The following is a 17,500-nucleotide window of genomic DNA, read 5'->3' on the forward strand; positions in this document are numbered from 1 at the left end:
CCAATCTGTGGGCAAAAAATGTGCAAAATAGATTTTTCGACTTGTGCCGTTGTTTGGTCCATAGTTACGGGCACTGGCTCTTAAATCCCTAAACACAAACATGACGGGAAATTTACACTGTTAATGATCAGCTCTAGTGAACAGTTTTCAAGACAACTCCGTCTAATTTTTCTGATCATGAAAACTTGCCTTGCTGTTAGGGTGAAGGCTCGGTTTTTGGCTATTAATACGGTCACCTCGTTATTACGGCCACTTTTTATTTGTCCCGGCGAGACGCCCATTCATTTTCTTATAAGAAAACTCCAGTTAAACCCCGTTAATACGGCCAACGGCCACATTTTGAAATCCCAACCTGTTCATGCATAATCGTTTATAATTATACCCCGTTAATAACGCCCTCAAACCAGTTATATCCATCGCTCCATTGGTAATATTGTATGTAGTAACTGAGGTTTCAATTTTTAAAAATTATATCTGCATTCCAGATGTTTATTAAAAAACTGTTGTTTAGAATTGAAATTGTGATACATCTGTTAGCTTCTGTTAAGACATTACTCAAATTGGACCAGTCATGAGATTTGACCCTACCCTACCTAATACGGCCAAATATTATTGGCCCGTTACTGACCGTATTAACGGGGCTCTACTGCATAATGACCTCAGTCATCGTGAATCATTGCGTATCAGACCCCTTATCATTTTTTTATTTACTATTTATGAATACATGGGAAACGATCCATATTTTCATGTAATTGTCATCGTATATCGAGATTTTTAAACACTTACTAGCTACCACGTCCACTGACTTGTTGGAGGGTCCGCAGTAAATCACTTGTGGAGGTGCTTTAGGCTGGTCGTCACTGTCTGGCAGAACGATGCCGAAATCGTCATGTCGCTGCTGCATGTTTCGTTTCACAAACCAGAAGGCTATGTGGACACCTGTCACCGTCTTACCAGTACCTTCCAATGAACGAAAACATGTCAATGCAACTATGCGAAAGGTCCTTAATTAAAGTAACTATCTTAGTCCTGATTATCTTTTGAACGCTGTTGGAGACAGAAATGTGTAACTGATCAGTTCAAACAAGCAAACTAACAAAAAAACAAACAATCAAAAACCGACAGACCGATATTGAGACTCACTGACCGACAAATAGGGGAAAAAACAAACAAACAAACAACAGTAACAACAAGAACAAGAACAATAAGAACAAGGTAAAAGCCGCTTCAAGACAGTCAGTCCAATTCCCCCGAAATGAAATAAGATGAGATAAGATAATTTATTTAACGTCAAATACACAGGCGATGGTTACCCAGTCTCCCGAGCCGGAGGCTCATGATAAATGTGTTTGACATGGTAAAAACTAAATGCGTATAAAAGAACTACACATATCTATACAATTAATTTTGTCGAGTCTAAAGATAGTTAATAATGAATATATGTATATAAGTACGGTTACATCAAAGGCAGTTACTGCATTGGCAGCTGATTCTAAATACGAGAAATGACGTACGTGTACGACCTATGTAAAAATCTACTCCTATGAGAATTTTGTACTTAGTTTAGCCCATTACTTCTAAGATTGTAAATCCAAACCAACTTGCTTAATTTAACAATGGGCGCGAACATCAAAGCAAGGAGTCAGATATACGGCCCAGGACATTTGTCAAAAGCATAATGTTTAGAATGTATCGTGATAACGAAGCAGCAAAATAAAACTTTAAAATAGACAGCGAAAAAGAGAAGCTTGTAAGGTACGAGTTAACTTCATGCTTACCTGGAGGACCCTGAACAAGGGTGAAAGGCTTCCCAAGCGCCTCTTTCACTGCTTCTTCCTGATACTGATTTAAAGGCTTAAACCCACAGTTGGGATGCTCCCTGACAATTGACAGGTTTGAGGACGGTGGGGGCCCAAAGTCCTCTAAAGAAGTAAGATAAAATGCTTTTTGGTTTTTAAACCAATGACGGGGGAGGGTATCATTTGAGACCATTCTTCATAAGTGATCAAGGATCTTAATTGTAGATCACTTAAGTGCAACTTTTGTTTATGTGTGGGAGACGACTCCTCTGACTTTTAACTGGCTCACAACAGTTTCTAGCTCTTTCCTTCACCAACACTACCACTCTTTATCAGATGACGCTTCAATTAATGACGATATCGTATAAATGTCCAGTTATCTGTAAACAAGTTTGTCGGGTCATCCTTTTTATGTCATTGTTAATAGGCCATTTCCGAGTTGCCCTTTGCCTATGTCTCAAAACGAGTGCAAAACCATCGTTATGAAAATACGTTTCATCTGTATGTTCATTTTCATGCAAATCAAATTCATTTTCATGAGAAAAGTTTTGCGCGAGGACTCGTTTTGATACAGAGGCTAAAGGCAACAATACCCAATGACACACAAATTCCTGGTTTTCATTTGAAGTCATCGATCATTTTCCAAAATCAAAAACTAACCAATCCTTCTGAAGTTTTAGTTTTATCAGATATAAGACCCTCTAAGAATTTGACGTTTTACATCTTTTAAGCTCGACAGGGTTCCTCATTTCGTTAGAGGGGACGTTTGAATTTCCAGGTTTATGCGTTGTGTGACACTAAAATGGCGGCCCGAGAGGGCTCTCGCGTAGGCTAAAAGAGGAGTTATCGTTTACGTTTTTCCTAACTGAACAGTTCTTGGACTAGAAGGGCACCAACATGGCGTCTCCAGACAAAAACTCTCTAAATTTGTGTAAAACACTCTTCCGAATAATGCGCGAATGAAAAACCGCACGGACCTAAGTGTTGGCGAGGTTGTTTATAAATCAATTATCTATCATATCCCAGATTCTTGACTTAATTTGTTGACTGGTTAACGATGTTTTTTTTAATTGCATGACAGTGTAAACCATCAATATTGTAACTTTAACATCTCTTGATATATTGAGGATATATAGAATTGATCCTTCAAAGTATAACTGCTACGAAGAACTGGACACTGTTGTCAGCCACCTTACCTAGAAGCATTTTTTGTGTAGCTCACCTAACGCCACGTTCGTAATACGATTACTTCCCTCTACCATGCCGGGACAAGCTTTCCGGAAAAAAGTTTCAAATTTCCCTTTCAATGGATGCCGTCTATATAAGAAATGGCCTCGGCAACACATCAAACATCCCAGCATTTCATACCACCATTTTGAAACCTTTTTTGGCAATAAGGCTTCTTTCCTTTAAGAATTTCAGCTATATTTTAAAATTGAGATCCATAGTTTAATGATGCCATCTAACACCTCTACGTTCTGCAGCAACGAACTAAATAGAGATTGCAAACATCTAGCTCGGTTACTACAGAGTTCACGCCAAAAAAAAAAAAAAAAAATTTCTCAGTCAATAGTTATGTTACAGCTCCGAACAGAAATGTTACTCTCATTGGACGGAAATGTGTAAACTGAAGGACCTCAAAACTCCTTTGGTGAAGGCAACATCAAGCTGAGCCATGAACTTCTGCGTGCGTTTTCAAGCCGTGGCAAAACAACAAATGAAAGTTAAGCGGCAGGATAAAAAGCTTAGTTTTTACCTTGTTATTTTGCACGTATTTGGGATTCAACAGCTGGAATACAAATTTACTTGTTTACGTGAACAATTTAAAATTTGAGCCAAGGAAGGGTGTCTCAATGCAAAACTTAGAAACTCTGATTCAAAACGTCCGACAAATTCACAAAATAAATTTAGGTCGGTTACAGATTTTTGCAGTTGAATTAAACGACAATGGCAAACAAGTGTTTTACTTTCTAATTTAATCTTGGCAGATGATTTGATATACCATTTCTGATTCCCCAGGAAAGAGATGCAGTTCAATAAGAGCAAGGAATTCATAGCTTAAAGGTAAACATATGATAACAGCTAACATGACTACAACAATAAAGGTACTAAGAAGTGGAAACTTATGTAAGCTGACCTTGGCTTGGCTCATTTCCCATGCAAATGGAATGTGCTAGTTGTGATGCACTTGGCAGAGAGCACAAAGCAGCAAACATCCGCCTATAGAAAAGGGTAATTGGCTTTTATCAGCGTTAAGTGAAGAGTACCGTTGCAAACCTGGACGTGGTTTTCGGGACAAAATAGAAAGAAATATGATAGTAGCAGTACATGCAACATTTTCACAGTTTTTCCTATGTGCAGGTTCAGTCAAATGCACTGTAACAGTCATATTGAAGGTAAATAACTCTAAAAAATTGACACAAATGTTCAATACACGCAACAAGAAGAACTGAAAATAAACAGCTGCCTGTCAGAAATTAATTAAATTGTTTACCTGTGGGGAATTAAACGGTGAAGAACAGTCAAAGTACTCAGGTGGACACCTCCACTCAGCAGCTCCTTGGGAAAATCTGATGCTGACTGATGAAGATCCACCGTGACCTTCAAAGTATCTTTGTCTGGCACCTCTTTAGCGTACTTGATGATGCAGTGTCCCACCCAGTAACTCTCTGACGCACAACTGGATTCATGACGGCGTTTGCCTCTAACCGACGTGGGGACTGCTGATTTAGTGACGCTGAATTGGTCTTCATTCAAAAGGTTTGTGTCTCCCTTAATGAGAACAAACCAAATGTTTTATCGAAAGAAACATCCGATTCCTAATATATCTAACCTCCTTTCAGCAACAGGATAACAACATGGTTCATGATTCAGCTTGCATAATCGGGTTACGAAGTACGCGGCAAGATTAGAGAGCACAAGAGAAGCGTAAACCCCCCCCCCTCCAAGCCCCCCCCCAAAAAAACGTAACAAAAACCAAAACAAACAAACAAACAAGAGAAGCGTACTTTGCTCAAGCTATTAGCGTACATTAATGCATGATGCGCGCTTACCCACGCTGAGTATGATAGAACAACTTGCTAGCTATGATGTTATAATGTAATTTAGTTACACAGAATGTGACATAGAGTGTGAGTGTAGCATCGTTGTTACGCGTTTAATCTAAACGTACTGTGTTAGTTTCGAAATGGCCGATTGTGTAACATGGTTAATTTTCAAGTGGTCAGGAACGAAGACAAGTGTATCTGGAAAAACTATGTAGCTCTGATTTGTACAGGTCATCGTCTAGAATTTAATTGTAATCTAGACTAACAAACAAGTAGAGGGCCTAAGGGTAAGGATCGACAGAGCACCTAACGGAATTTTCCTGGGCCCTTCGAGGCCACCCTACATCTTTCCCCTATGAATTTACCATTTCCACTTTCTATATCGATACGTTTGGTTCAAAAAAGTTCTCTGTCGATATAAGTACAGTTGTTGGGAAAAACGTTTACTGACCTCTGTTTCAATCCTCTCAGGGGAAGCAAAATTGTTTTCTGAACTCGTTTTCTTCATGTTACTGTCTTCCCGCACACGTACACAAACAAAATCTCCAGAATAAAATTCTATTTGACGACTTGAGCAGTATTCGTTTCGGAGGCTAAATGAGCCTTCCAGGTTTCCATTGATATCCTTTTTCCACTCAATCTTCAAATGGTACATGGTGAACTCGTCGCTTTCGTCGACCGTCCTGGTAGCGGCTTCCATGGCAAGAACGGGTTTCCAGGCATCAATGTACTTATCCACACTGGCGTAGGTCTTCCGTGACGCTTGGTACCTTGCTGTCGTTGCAAAACAGTCCCTAGGATACTTGCGATGCTCAACGCAAATATGCACACTGGGGTTGATCTTAAACAGCTGAATTTCGGGGTGAAAAACTCCATGTGTCATGTGTGCGGTCAATTGAATGTTTACCACGTCAAACTTCCTTAGGGATAATTTTTTCTCGTAGAAATGTTCCTGGTTTTTGTCAACTTTTCCATCGTTAGAAGACTTATGCGGTTTGCCAGGCCGGCTCGATCCAGGTAACTGTGAAGCTAATTGTCGATCTCTGTCAGTCTTGCTAATCATCGTTTTAAGCCTTCCATAGTTTTCCCTTTGAAATGCTTCCAGGATTTCCAGCCAGTTCTCTGCTGGCAAGTTCAGGACTTCTCTGTTTCTCACCTTTTCTTCAGATAAAAGCAATGCGATTTTTTCCCTTTCCTTCTTGGCTTCCTCGATGATCTTCCCTTCTGGAGCTATGTATAATCTTAGCTTCCAAGTAAGGACTATTTCCGAGCCATTCGTAACAGGTTCAACGGCAAACGGGTTAAGACTGCTCAGCTTCACCTTTCTCTGTCGCGTCGAGAGATGGTTATATTCATGGTTCAGAATTTCTAGAGTAATTTCTTTATCAGTGTCGATCAAGGCAATCACTGCTGTAGTTTCGTGGCTTTTCTCCTTTAGCTTTGCAGCCAGATGCAATTTATTGCTTGCCTTGTCAAACTTCCTGGAGTTGTCCTGAGCAAAAGTGGAACGGCGGCACACCTTAGCAACTTGGTCCTTCGAAGATATCTTTGCGTCAGGGCTTTGTGCGACTAAATCCAACACGAGTCGATGTACTTGGATATCTATGTAACGTCGTATGGGTGACGTGAAGTGCGTATAACAACGCATCCCCAGAGAGAAGTGCACAACGTTTTCCTTCGGTTGGTCACTTTCGCAGACGTACTGAGACTTGGGCTGAATTCGCCGAAACTGTGAATTTGCCACAGCCAGCTGAGGATGATTGCTCTCGTTACAAATCAATTTATGTAGCTTGGCTTGGTCTCCGGTCTCCGCAGCATTACAGAGCTCAGACCAGACTGAATCTTGCACTTTAAATTCTGAAGCTTCTGAAATTATCGCTTCTTTTGCCATTTTGCTAAGGGTTTCTTCAAGATAAAAGCCACGCAGAAACAGGGAATACTTGACAAACTGGCCGTATTGTCTAACCCAGTCACTCAATTTGTGATCTTTAGGTGGCAGCTGGGTTCGTAGTGGTGCCCTGTCTGGAATTTTCTGAGAGAGAAATTTGGCTATTTCTTCATTTGTTACAAGCATCATTTCCTCCACTAACTCGTGGGCCTCAAAATCTTTTCCATCATCATCACTGTTTGACCAATGATCAAAACTAGCATCGCGAAGTCTCAACTTTCTTCTTCTTTGGGCGAGGGCACTCAGGGCTCGAATTTTCTCTTTAACATCTTGTGGTGTCTGATGCAGTGAAGTGTCTTGACCATCGATAATTTTTTGGGCTTCTGGGTAAGTGAGCTGACAAGAAGACTTGACAATTGTGCGTCTTATCTTTGGTTGGCTAACAAGCTGTCCTTCCTCTGACACGTCAAGAAACACTGATACGCACAAACGATCTTTACCAGGAAGAAGGCTGCAGTGATTTTCACTGAGCTCACGTGGCAGCATAGGTACGCTCTGGTAGTCGTGACCTGGATAGTAGGACGTGCTGCGGAACATGGCGTCTTTATCTAACTGGGTCCCTGGCTCCACAAAATAACTCACGTCAGCAATGTGAACTCCCACCCGGTTCACAGAATCTGAGAGCTGTTCCAGTGTAAGTGCATCATCTAGATCCTTGGAATTGTCGGGATCAATCGTGAACGCCCCTTCAATTTGCTTGCGACTTCCATATTCCTCAACTGATATTGACCATCCTGGTGGGAACTTTGCTTGGACTTCTGCTTTACTCTCTTTGCTAAACCAATCTCTCACTCCATGTTCGGCGCATAAAATTTTCATGCTGTCAGACAAAGTATTCCCTTGAGTTAGCTTCCGTATAACGATGCCCAAAGGGTTATGGCAATCTGACCTCCACTGCAGGTACTGGACAAGAAACAAGAACTTTCCACTCAGTGCTTCTGTGAAATCCATCACTTCGACCTTAAATGGTCTCTCCTTCCCATCATGCATTTCTTTGTAAAGAGGTAAACCGTTCAAATTATTGTCAGAGAGAATCACTATTTTGGACATGGACTTGTTGATTGGAATCATTACTCCACGGCTTTCGTAATCCGCTTTGCACACGTATTGACGTTCGTGTGGCCTAATGATATGATTCAGTACTCCTATGGATAAGATTTTTAACAGTCATTAGGGATTTTTTCAAAGGATTATTTTACTGTTAGTTGAACAAGCACTACAATAAATACCCTGATCGATCGTAAAGATAATTATATGAGGGGTTGTTTACTGAATTTTACCGAAACGAGACCTGGAAAATGGACTTATAGTTCATGTAATTTGTAACGTGGAAAGAAAATTTGAAGGAAGGAAACTAAAAAAAAAAAAAAGAAGAAGAGGCAAATGAAATATGGGTTTTGCTGGTAGATTTAAAACGAAAAGAAATGATTTGTCACTTACTTTTACAAACTGTTGTTCGTTTGAAATGAAGATACTATAAGGGCTAGTGTTCAAGCGAAGCTATTAAACTTACCAGCTACTTTTCCTTTGCACCCAGAAAGACCATCACACGAAGAAGGTTGGTAATCCGTTTTCTCGACAACCACGTGATCCATATCGAACGCTCCCCGGACTCTTCCTCTGATTTTAATGTCTGGGGTCTTTGTATCCGATATTTCCGCATACGCCGTGCGAATAATCTCGGAATTAAGACGAAGTGTGCAAGGTAGATACTTGTCGGGCTCTTTAACAAGCAATTCCTGCAATATCTGTGGATCAAGAAAATCCTCCTGCCTAGCGACTGCAGTGAGCCTCTGATGTCGAACAGTGGACGTCTGCTGAAATCCAAGATCTACAATACGAACTTCCTGGCGACCATTGATGACGCAGACTTCGTAATCTTCAGAAGAATAGTCGAAAGAACTTGACTTTGCTCGTTTGACTGAAAGTTTGCCAGATTTTGACTTCTGCTTGTAGCTCCCGCTTGTGGCTGCGTGCAATGAGGGGAACGACGCATTTTCCGATGATCCATGAACCCGAGCTTCTTTTTCCTTGGTCGCTTTACACTTTTCCACGAGTGCCTTGATTATCTTATCTAAGTACCTCGGGAAAACGGTTTCGTCTTCAAAACTTTCTCGAAGGAATTCTTCAAAACCGTCAGAAGCATTCTGACCGACGTTATCTTCTCCTTCTTCTTGAGACTGAATTCTACTTTCAGGTTCCTCCCGAAACGAAAATTCGACTCCTTGTTGATCTTCTGATCCTCTCACAAAATTGAAGTCATTTGTTGGAGAATCTGATGAGAATGGACTTGCTTTCTGCTCTTCCTCTTCTTCTCCTTCAGCCGTTGGTTCTCTTCGCGTCACATCTTCCTTTGCGTCATCTCTTTCAATTCCTGACCCTTTCATTGGGATGGTGCACCCGTCTTCCATGCCAAATGCCGAGCTCTTTTCATTCTTGTCAACTTCCAAATCACTCTTTTCTACAGAGCTTGAGAGTTGACTATCGGATATTTCTGGTTGAGAAGCCAACTCCAGGAATTTGAGCTCTTTGCTGCTGACTGCCATTGATTGTGGAACAAATTCGATCGCTCGTGGATTTAAAGAGATGTTGGCGAGAGGGGCGGCTATTTTCTTCTTTATCTCTTTGTACGATGCTCCATGCAAAGTTCCGCCTTCGTGGCACCTTTTGATGTAGTCTCTCCAGTTCCCCCTACAGTCACCAGCGGTGCACAACGAGACGGGATCTCCAACAACGGCTACCAAGGACATCGCTCTAGTTATTGCCGTATTCAAGAGCTTGGGGTCTGACAAGAATTCCCAGTAGAGTGGCCGAGATTTACCTTGATTTCTGTCAAAACTGTGGCAGGTTAGATGTGTACGGACAGTGCTGATGAATAATGCACGGAATTCTTTCCCTGCGGAAAAAAAAAGCACACACACTGCAAACTATAGCTTTCTTTGGTGGGCACGCACACAAAATGGAAATTGAGAGCTATCCCTAGATCAACCAAGTGTAAGTAAAGGCTTAAGAAAATTCTACAAGTTGGTTTCGTTTTCTTATATCGTTTGAACGCTAATGGAAGAAGTTATTAGCTTTTATTCTCCTCTATGGATTTCCACACTTGGCAAGGAACTGTTAACAATTTTTTTCCGAAATCAACGAAAGATCTAGAGTGTAAAGTCACTCCTGAAAAGCTCACTAATGTATCAAGAAAAATCTCTTGGTCACCTTGCACGTTATGAATACTTTCCACTGTTACATTCCCCAGTCCCTTGCTTCGGAGCTGCGTTCGAATAGCCCGAACCTACAAACGTAACGTAAAGGAGTATTGTCAATAATCCTGATAGCATCTGTAAATAACATTTTTTTAAAAATAAACGAAGACGAAAATCGTATTTCCGGGTACACATTTGCAATTTCACTGCATAGGCGACAAAAAATATTTCAGTATGGCAACGAGGACATAAATTTCCAGCAGCAAACAAAAAAATGTCGAAGAAACAAAACATCCTTTGAACTTTCTTCAGAACCTCTCAGTAGAATTTTTCATTCCTGCCTAGGTGGCCTTTACGAAAGGCCGAGTTATCATGAATATCGTAATACCTGAGTCATGTAAGCGGATATGACTCCAATCTTAGAAAGATCTTTTTCCTTCCACTCCACTGGCCAGTCATCAGCTAGCAACTTGACCCTCTTCACAATCTCATCAACTTCTGCTGTGTTTATGTACGAATTTTCTCTCGCTTCCTCAACTCCATGGACTGAAAAGAATAACAGTGGTCCAAACCTTGGGTGCGAAGCCTGGTCACCACGGGCAATCAACTCTTCTCCGTAAAAGTTATCAGATGGAAATTGCAGGATGTCAGGATGACTCCGGTAGTTTTCTGTCAAGAGCATCACGCTGTCATCCGACTGCATATTTTCATAATAATGATCAAACAGCCTCTCGGGAAGAGACCTTTGAAGACCCCAGTCTTGCGCATAACGGGAGTAAACTTCTGGGCTCATCTAAAAACACAGGTCGAAATAATAATGACAATAATGTTAACAATACAGATCTATGTAGTCCAGTTCAAGATAGAGCAGCTTAGCTCAGCCCCAGCAGCTAAGCATTTTTTTCCGGTTTTTATTCTTAGATACATTTCTTAACTGCTTTTCTGCTTTTGTATCGCTATAGAAATATCCTGGCAGCTCATAACCATGCATCCACCCTAGCGTCTTGTCCCTGTAGATACACAACGTAACTAAAAAAAATCTATCGTTTAATTTCGGCTGGTTATTGTTGTCTATCCTTCTGATTCTGTTGTCTCTTATTATGGAGATGGTGAGCAGAACATGCCAATTGATAAATTCCTACCTAATGTTTTTAGAACTGATTAGTTCCAAACAAGAGATTATCAAGGTAAGAGAGTGAATTCCCATATAGATAGACCTTATACCCGAGGTAGTCCCTCTTAAGTTATCTTTAGACATGGCACCCAGCTGTTCCGCGCACGGATGTTACTCGCGCGTTGTGTGGTTGTTTTCGTGAAAGGTCTGTGTACGTTTCGTTTTGTTTCAAAGCGAAGGAAAACCTCCAACGCTGTGTAATTTCCTGCGTGAAAATGATTTGCTTCACAGGTTCAAGTCTTACTTCAGGAAAACATTCTCCACTGAAACGGCTCTGATACGACTTGTGGATCAGAGTTTATTTGATCTTGACAGTGACAAAGTTACGGGCGTTGCCTTTGTTGACTACAAAAAGGCGTTTGGTCTTATTGACCATCACCTGTTGCTAAACAAGCTCGGAGCACTAGGCGTTGGCGAGGATTACCTGCCTTTATTTGCTGATTACTTGAGTGGTCGTAAACAATGCGTAAACGTATGAAGATGGATTTCATTCAACTGTAAGAGAAATTACCTCGGGCGCACCTCAGGGCAGCATCCTGGTTCCCGTGTTCTTTCTCACATTCATTAACGACTTACCCTCGGTACTACAGAGCACCGTAACAGACATTTATACCGATCACACTACAATAAGTTATTCGACCGATTACAAGCTAGCACCTCAGGCTGTAAGTGATGGACTTCAATCTGACTTAAACAGACTACAGAAATGGTCAGATAGCAACATGATGTTTCTTACTGAAACGAAGACCAAAATAATGTTCGCTACAGGCAAACGGCTTGACAAAAGATTAGGGAACCAACAGTTGGAAGTTAAATTAAATGCTTCCTATCTTGAATCTGCTGGGGGTCAAGACTGACTGCAAGCTATCCTTCGATGGCCAAATCGATGACCTCTATAAGACGCTCTCTCAGCGCATCGCTGTTCTGAGTAGAATTAAGAAATTTATTCCTCTTAAAGAGCGGATGGCATATTACAACGCGATGATCAAGGAAGTCATGCTCAAACACAAGCTAGGCAACCGAACAAACGGATGGTCAAAAATGCAGACAGACGCTCGCCGCCTCAGCAGCAAAAGGCAGTTTAAGCAACAAGGCAACCACGCCAAAGACAACGTCGATTAAAAAACGACTTTATATCATTCAGCCCACGAATCTCGCCGAGAATTTAGATTCATTCAGTAAGTCTACCACTGTCAGAAATATCCCAAACAGAATATTTAAGACAGCGTCAAAATTCGAAAAAAAGACTTTAAAAATTAACCGTCGTAGTTCACGTTCTCTCGAATGTGCAGAATGCGGCTATTTCACGTTGCTGTTTTGTAAAGAACGGCAAAGAAATGAACAAAGAATTATAACGCACGCTTACACAGCCATTGTACTCCGCGTTGCTGTTGCCATTGTGGCTTGCTTTGAGGTTACCGTATACCTTTAGGGGTGTCTCGCGTACAAGCGATGTAGTGCGTCCGGTTTAAGCTGTAGATACCTAAACCCCTATATCAAATTAAAGCTTATAGAGCTGGCTATCAAACTATTCCCAGAATTTTGAAATAATATGAATTGCCAATTTTTTCACGACCACTAAATGCGGGCGCCCTTACCACCTTTTGAAAGTTACGGGTCAAATCAAAATTTTTTTTCGCCAATTCATTTTTTTCCTCAGTTTCAGGACAAAATGCGCTAAAAAGCGTGTCTGCGTTCTGCCATATTCAATTGCAGTAAAACGTTACAGAACATTTTCGAAGTAGGATTTAAAAAATATGAAGTGATCGTACAAAAATCGTTTTAGGAGAAAAAATATTTCGAAATAAACAATTCGCAGAAACATTTTTGTTTTTTAGAGGAGATCCGGCGGCTCGAAGGGCCGCCAAGCGGAGCACCATAACTATAGGAACAGGATCATATGCATGCATAGAAATAGAAACCCATGCAACTCTTTACTCATGGTAAACATGGCTAGTGGCATGGATCGCGGGCGCGTGCGCCCAACAACAACGACAACGACATGGCGCTAACAACGACGTCGCGCAACATGGCGGCCATACTCCAGCTATTACCAAGTCATGCAGTCTTGGTTAAAAGCGTATATCTTTGACATTGGACATCCATGTTATCGCCAATTGACACCTGTCAAAACAAAGTATCCACTGACCGGTATCACGTGACCACAACGCGGGCTCAGGTTGTGTTTTTAAAGTTGACCGCTGACCAAGTTTAGTTTTCGATTGGATCGCGGGCTCATATCAGGTTAATTTGTTGTAATCAGGACCGGGTTGTTCGGAAATTGGGTTAACGCCAGCCAACCCAGGATTAAAGGTTAATCGAATTATAAATTTACCTTCTATATAAGTGTTTTTCACTGCTTTAGGGTCAGGGCTCCTGGTGTAGTTTGAGATTATTCAAAATCAAAACAGAAGGCCAAAAATATAAACAGAAAACCTCACCGCAAGTTACAAAACTGAAATCAAAATTCTCGCTTATCCTAGGTTAGCTTAATCGGGTTTTTAGGCTTGGCTAAATCTATATATTATATGTTAATCTAGCTACTGTCAAAATTTGAGGGCAATCGAACAAATTCCCTTTGAGTTGTAACTATTTAAAGTGTCTGCTTCAAGGAAAAAAAAAGCTATTCGAGAAAACAGTGCTAAGAAAACTTACTCTCTTGCTTCGCAAACAAACTCCGCCCACAAACGCCTTCAACTGGGTTCTTAGATCACCGAGCCAATCAGCGCTCGGAAAGTTTACTACCATTAACCTCTCGGTGAAATTTACGCGTGAATCTCCAAAAAACCCTTGTGTTTCGCAATGCGCTCAAGACGGAGAGAGAATTTTTTTGTAACTCGGTTTTTCTTGAAGCTGGTCTGGCAAAATGGGGAAGACGAAAAAGGATACGAACGCTAGAGTGGCTGGGCGAAGAAAACAAACAAAAGAAAGCGCGGCAGAGCCAATGTGCATGAATAATATTCCAATGGATCTCAATGAGTCCGACGATTCCTCGGTATCGGACTCAACAGAACAGTCATTGTAAACATCGCTGTTATCGCTGTCAAGTTCCCAAATTTTCACAGAATCTTTCTCTTTTCTTGACTCGATCATTTTTGCCCGCTTGATACGATAGCTATAGCTTCATCCGAGAGGCCAACTTTCGCTTCTTCACTCATTGATGTATTTTCATTCGTTCTTCGCGGTTTTCGCATTTTCGAACTTGTCCAAGGAGTTTCCCGCGGTCCATGTTTACTTATAGCTTAATAGAATTACACCTAATACGAAAAATGCTTGGATTGACAATACTGATCAACTGAGTAGCCAGCCAATTCGTGGTATCCATATAGCTAATATTCCCGCGAAAGTTGTCTCGGTTGACTGCATACACATTACAGGGCTGTCAATCAAGAGGGGACTTTTACTTCCGGCCATAACGTAAAACCTCCATTTCTCCGCCAATATTTAGTTTTTTCAATTTTGTTTCAGCAATTATAGATTTCTCTTCGACCATTACTTTGACTCTAAAATCCAAATTTGAAGGAAATTGCTGATCTGAAAGTATACAGTACATTATAACCTTCAACTATCTAAAATCGAATAAACGGCAAAATAATGAACAGCCAAAGGAGCACAAAGCAAACGAAGGCCCGGCCGAACAAAAAGACGGGTGAGGGTGCAGAAAGAACTCTGCTATGAACCGTCTTTCGACAATGAAAACATATTAAAATTACTTTTCGTAGTTCCCACCATTTCGTCTCAGGTAGTTGTGAGAAAGTCGCTTGGGCTGTCCACACATCGCGTGGGTAACATCCTCAGAGGTCCTGGGTACCAGGTCTAAAAGACTTGAGAGGGATCAACCTTGGGTATAAGGCCTATATGCGGGATTTACTCTCTTACCTCGACAATCTCTCGGTGCCAAATTTATTCGTTATTTGTATCATTTGTACCATTACTTTTATGATTATTATTTTGTGTCTCGTCACTGAAAACCAAAATATCGACTGCGAAGGAGATTATTGACTCACATAACCAGAGAGAAAAACGTGATTTTCCTTATAGTCATTGACAATAGACAAGAAGGGCGACGATTGAACGAAAAGCACACCAAAACTAAACTAAACATGATAAACTACGTGTATTACATTGTATCAAGAGACTATCGTCTTGATGGTATATATGATTGAATTTCACTGTACTTGACTCACCTGCATGTGGTCTCCTGTAAAGACAACCTTCGTATTCGGCCCAGCTAAAGCCAGTGGCATCAACGCCTCAGGCTCCAGGGCTTGGGCAGCTTCGTCTACCAGAATGTGTGTGAAGAAGCCATGGTTCAGTTGCAGTTCGAGCAGATGCTTAGACATAGCTAAAGTGGTGATCACAACACGATGTCGAATGACGTCATCTCTCGTTGGGAGAACATGGGCATTGTTTGCTGTTAAGCCATACATTCTTGCAACTTCTGAATCAGCGTTTAATCTAAAAATTCGAAAAAAGGTTTATTCTGCACGACTATCAAGACTTATGAAAAACTGTTCCTGAGATCAATAACAAAAACTCACAAACAACATTACTACCTTTAGTTCTTTTACCTTGTCGGTCGTAACAAGGTACAAGACCCCGCAAAATTACCACAAAAGACCCCGCCAAATTACCAATTGTATTGCATCCAGGCGGACTCGTCTCCATCAGGATTATATTTAACTTAAGAATAACCCGTTTTGCAGTCAACGAGGCGCAACTTTAGAAGATAAACTCTCTCACGCCGTTCTTACTTTGCTCAACAACGATTCTAGTGGTTCAAGGTGAGCAAGGGTCGACAAAAGACAATATGTAAACCTAAGGTCTTACCTAGGAAGTCGAATTGACTATCGTTTATAGAACGCGACGAAGGGTAGAGTAATTACTTTGGTACACACTATTAAAGGTCACCTGTAAGTTAAAGTATTTTTATGGCAAACATCAAGAATAACGTTCCTTTTCATGGCCTACGTACGAGCGATCCTGTTTTTTCAGCAAATAGGTCGCAATGACTAAACAAACTCCCGGATTTCCAACAGAACATGCTGAGTGTCTTTGAAACGGATTGCACGAATTAATAGGGACCTTAAGCAATGACGACAGTGACGCCAAGGACGACGCCTGGTAAGGAGGGATTTATTTTTTACCTTTGAATTTCGCAATTATTTAGATCAGTTCAGCCGCCGATCAGTCTAAAAAAATAGCTCAAACTAAATGTGTAACACCAGCGATCAACGCCAAAAGAAAATGCGAGAAGTTTTTCGTCGTGGCTCACGTTCTGCAAAATGTCCAGAACTTAGTCATTTCACGTTGTTGTTGTGTAGAGGACGGCTAAGAAATACACAAGGATTTATAACGCACGAGTTCAGTCATTGTTCTGCTCATTAAGCTTTTTGTTTGGTGACGTTGTCGTTTTCGTTGGTTGGTTTGCTTAAGTTCCCTATTAAATGACTTCTTCTAAAGCCTGCTTGATTTGCCCACAAGTTCTCGAAATTCACTGACCTTCTGTTTGTTTGGTAAATCCTTAGTGGTGTGGTAGCCTTTAGGCCGTTCTCTTTCGTCAGGTAATCATGTAGTAGTGTAACGTGTATGTCCGCGGCGCTGTTCGTGTGCGTACATAACAGGATACGGTTGCGTTCCCTCGTTACCAGGTGACGGATGGCCTGATTCAAAGTAAATGTCTTGCCTGTCCCAAAAGGACCAAATACCACTAGAGGTGAGGAAGTATTCCCAGGCGCCAAAATACGTTCAATTACCTCTCTTTGGTTGGTGTTAAGTTTGGGGTCCAAAGCCAGCCACTTCCATGGGCGTTTCTCCTTTTAATCCAGAAGAGAGGAAAGTGGATGTCAAAAAATGTTTAATAACATAAACGAACATACACTGAAAACTGGCTCACTGGAATAAGTCTAGACACCTGGAAATTTACTCCAACGACGCTTAGACAGCATTTGAAAAGTAAACAATCGTCTCGCATTCTGTATGCATAAACCGCGAATCTCCCACTTTAACATAGTTTGATTTACACCTTAGAATTCTTCAGTTAAATGATTGACTGTCCTAATAATTAGGTACACACATGAATGAGACGTGATGAAAAAAAAAAAAGGTCCCGAGATGTTCTCTCAAAGAAGGAAGAAGTTCTGAATGAGATTGTAATTTATTAGTAACATAAACGACTGAGAGAAATTGGTAAAGAAAAGATGGTTCCATGAACTAATGTCTTGTCACTTTACAAACAACGAATGCCAAGTTGTTAAAAGTTCACTGACAACAATACTGTTTCCCCTTGTTTGCCGCAGTTATTATATATGACCCAAATGGTTGATTGTAACCTG

At 41.0% G+C, this 17,500-nt stretch overlaps 1 protein-coding gene across 6 annotated transcripts in view; it reads right to left on the reverse strand.

Moving 5' to 3' along the window:
* The window catches only part of LOC110043483 (3'-5' exoribonuclease HELZ2-like), a 67,003-nt gene that overhangs the window by 12,437 nt on the left and 37,066 nt on the right, over positions 1 to 17,500 (reverse strand). For all 6 annotated transcript variants that reach the window (XM_089290206.1, XM_089290207.1, XM_089290205.1 and 3 more), the window contains 10 exons: positions 16,668 to 16,981; positions 15,353 to 15,623; positions 10,380 to 10,784; positions 10,005 to 10,080; positions 8,308 to 9,690; positions 5,298 to 7,939; positions 4,294 to 4,571; positions 3,937 to 4,019; positions 1,779 to 1,922; positions 787 to 960 (listed from right to left, as the gene is read on the reverse strand). In XM_089290206.1, coding sequence (XP_089146332.1) covers positions 787 to 960; positions 1,779 to 1,922; positions 3,937 to 4,019; positions 4,294 to 4,571; positions 5,298 to 7,939; positions 8,308 to 9,690; positions 10,005 to 10,080; positions 10,380 to 10,784; positions 15,353 to 15,623; positions 16,668 to 16,981 — 5,770 coding nt within the window. The remainder of the gene's footprint in view (positions 1 to 786; positions 961 to 1,778; positions 1,923 to 3,936; positions 4,020 to 4,293; positions 4,572 to 5,297; positions 7,940 to 8,307; positions 9,691 to 10,004; positions 10,081 to 10,379; positions 10,785 to 15,352; positions 15,624 to 16,667; positions 16,982 to 17,500) is intronic.

Source organism: Orbicella faveolata, unplaced genomic scaffold (genome assembly GCF_042242905.1).
Source record: "Orbicella faveolata isolate gen_17 unplaced genomic scaffold, um_ofav_v1 contig_2, whole genome shotgun sequence".
Classification (NCBI taxonomy): Eukaryota; Metazoa; Cnidaria; class Anthozoa; order Scleractinia; family Merulinidae; genus Orbicella; species Orbicella faveolata.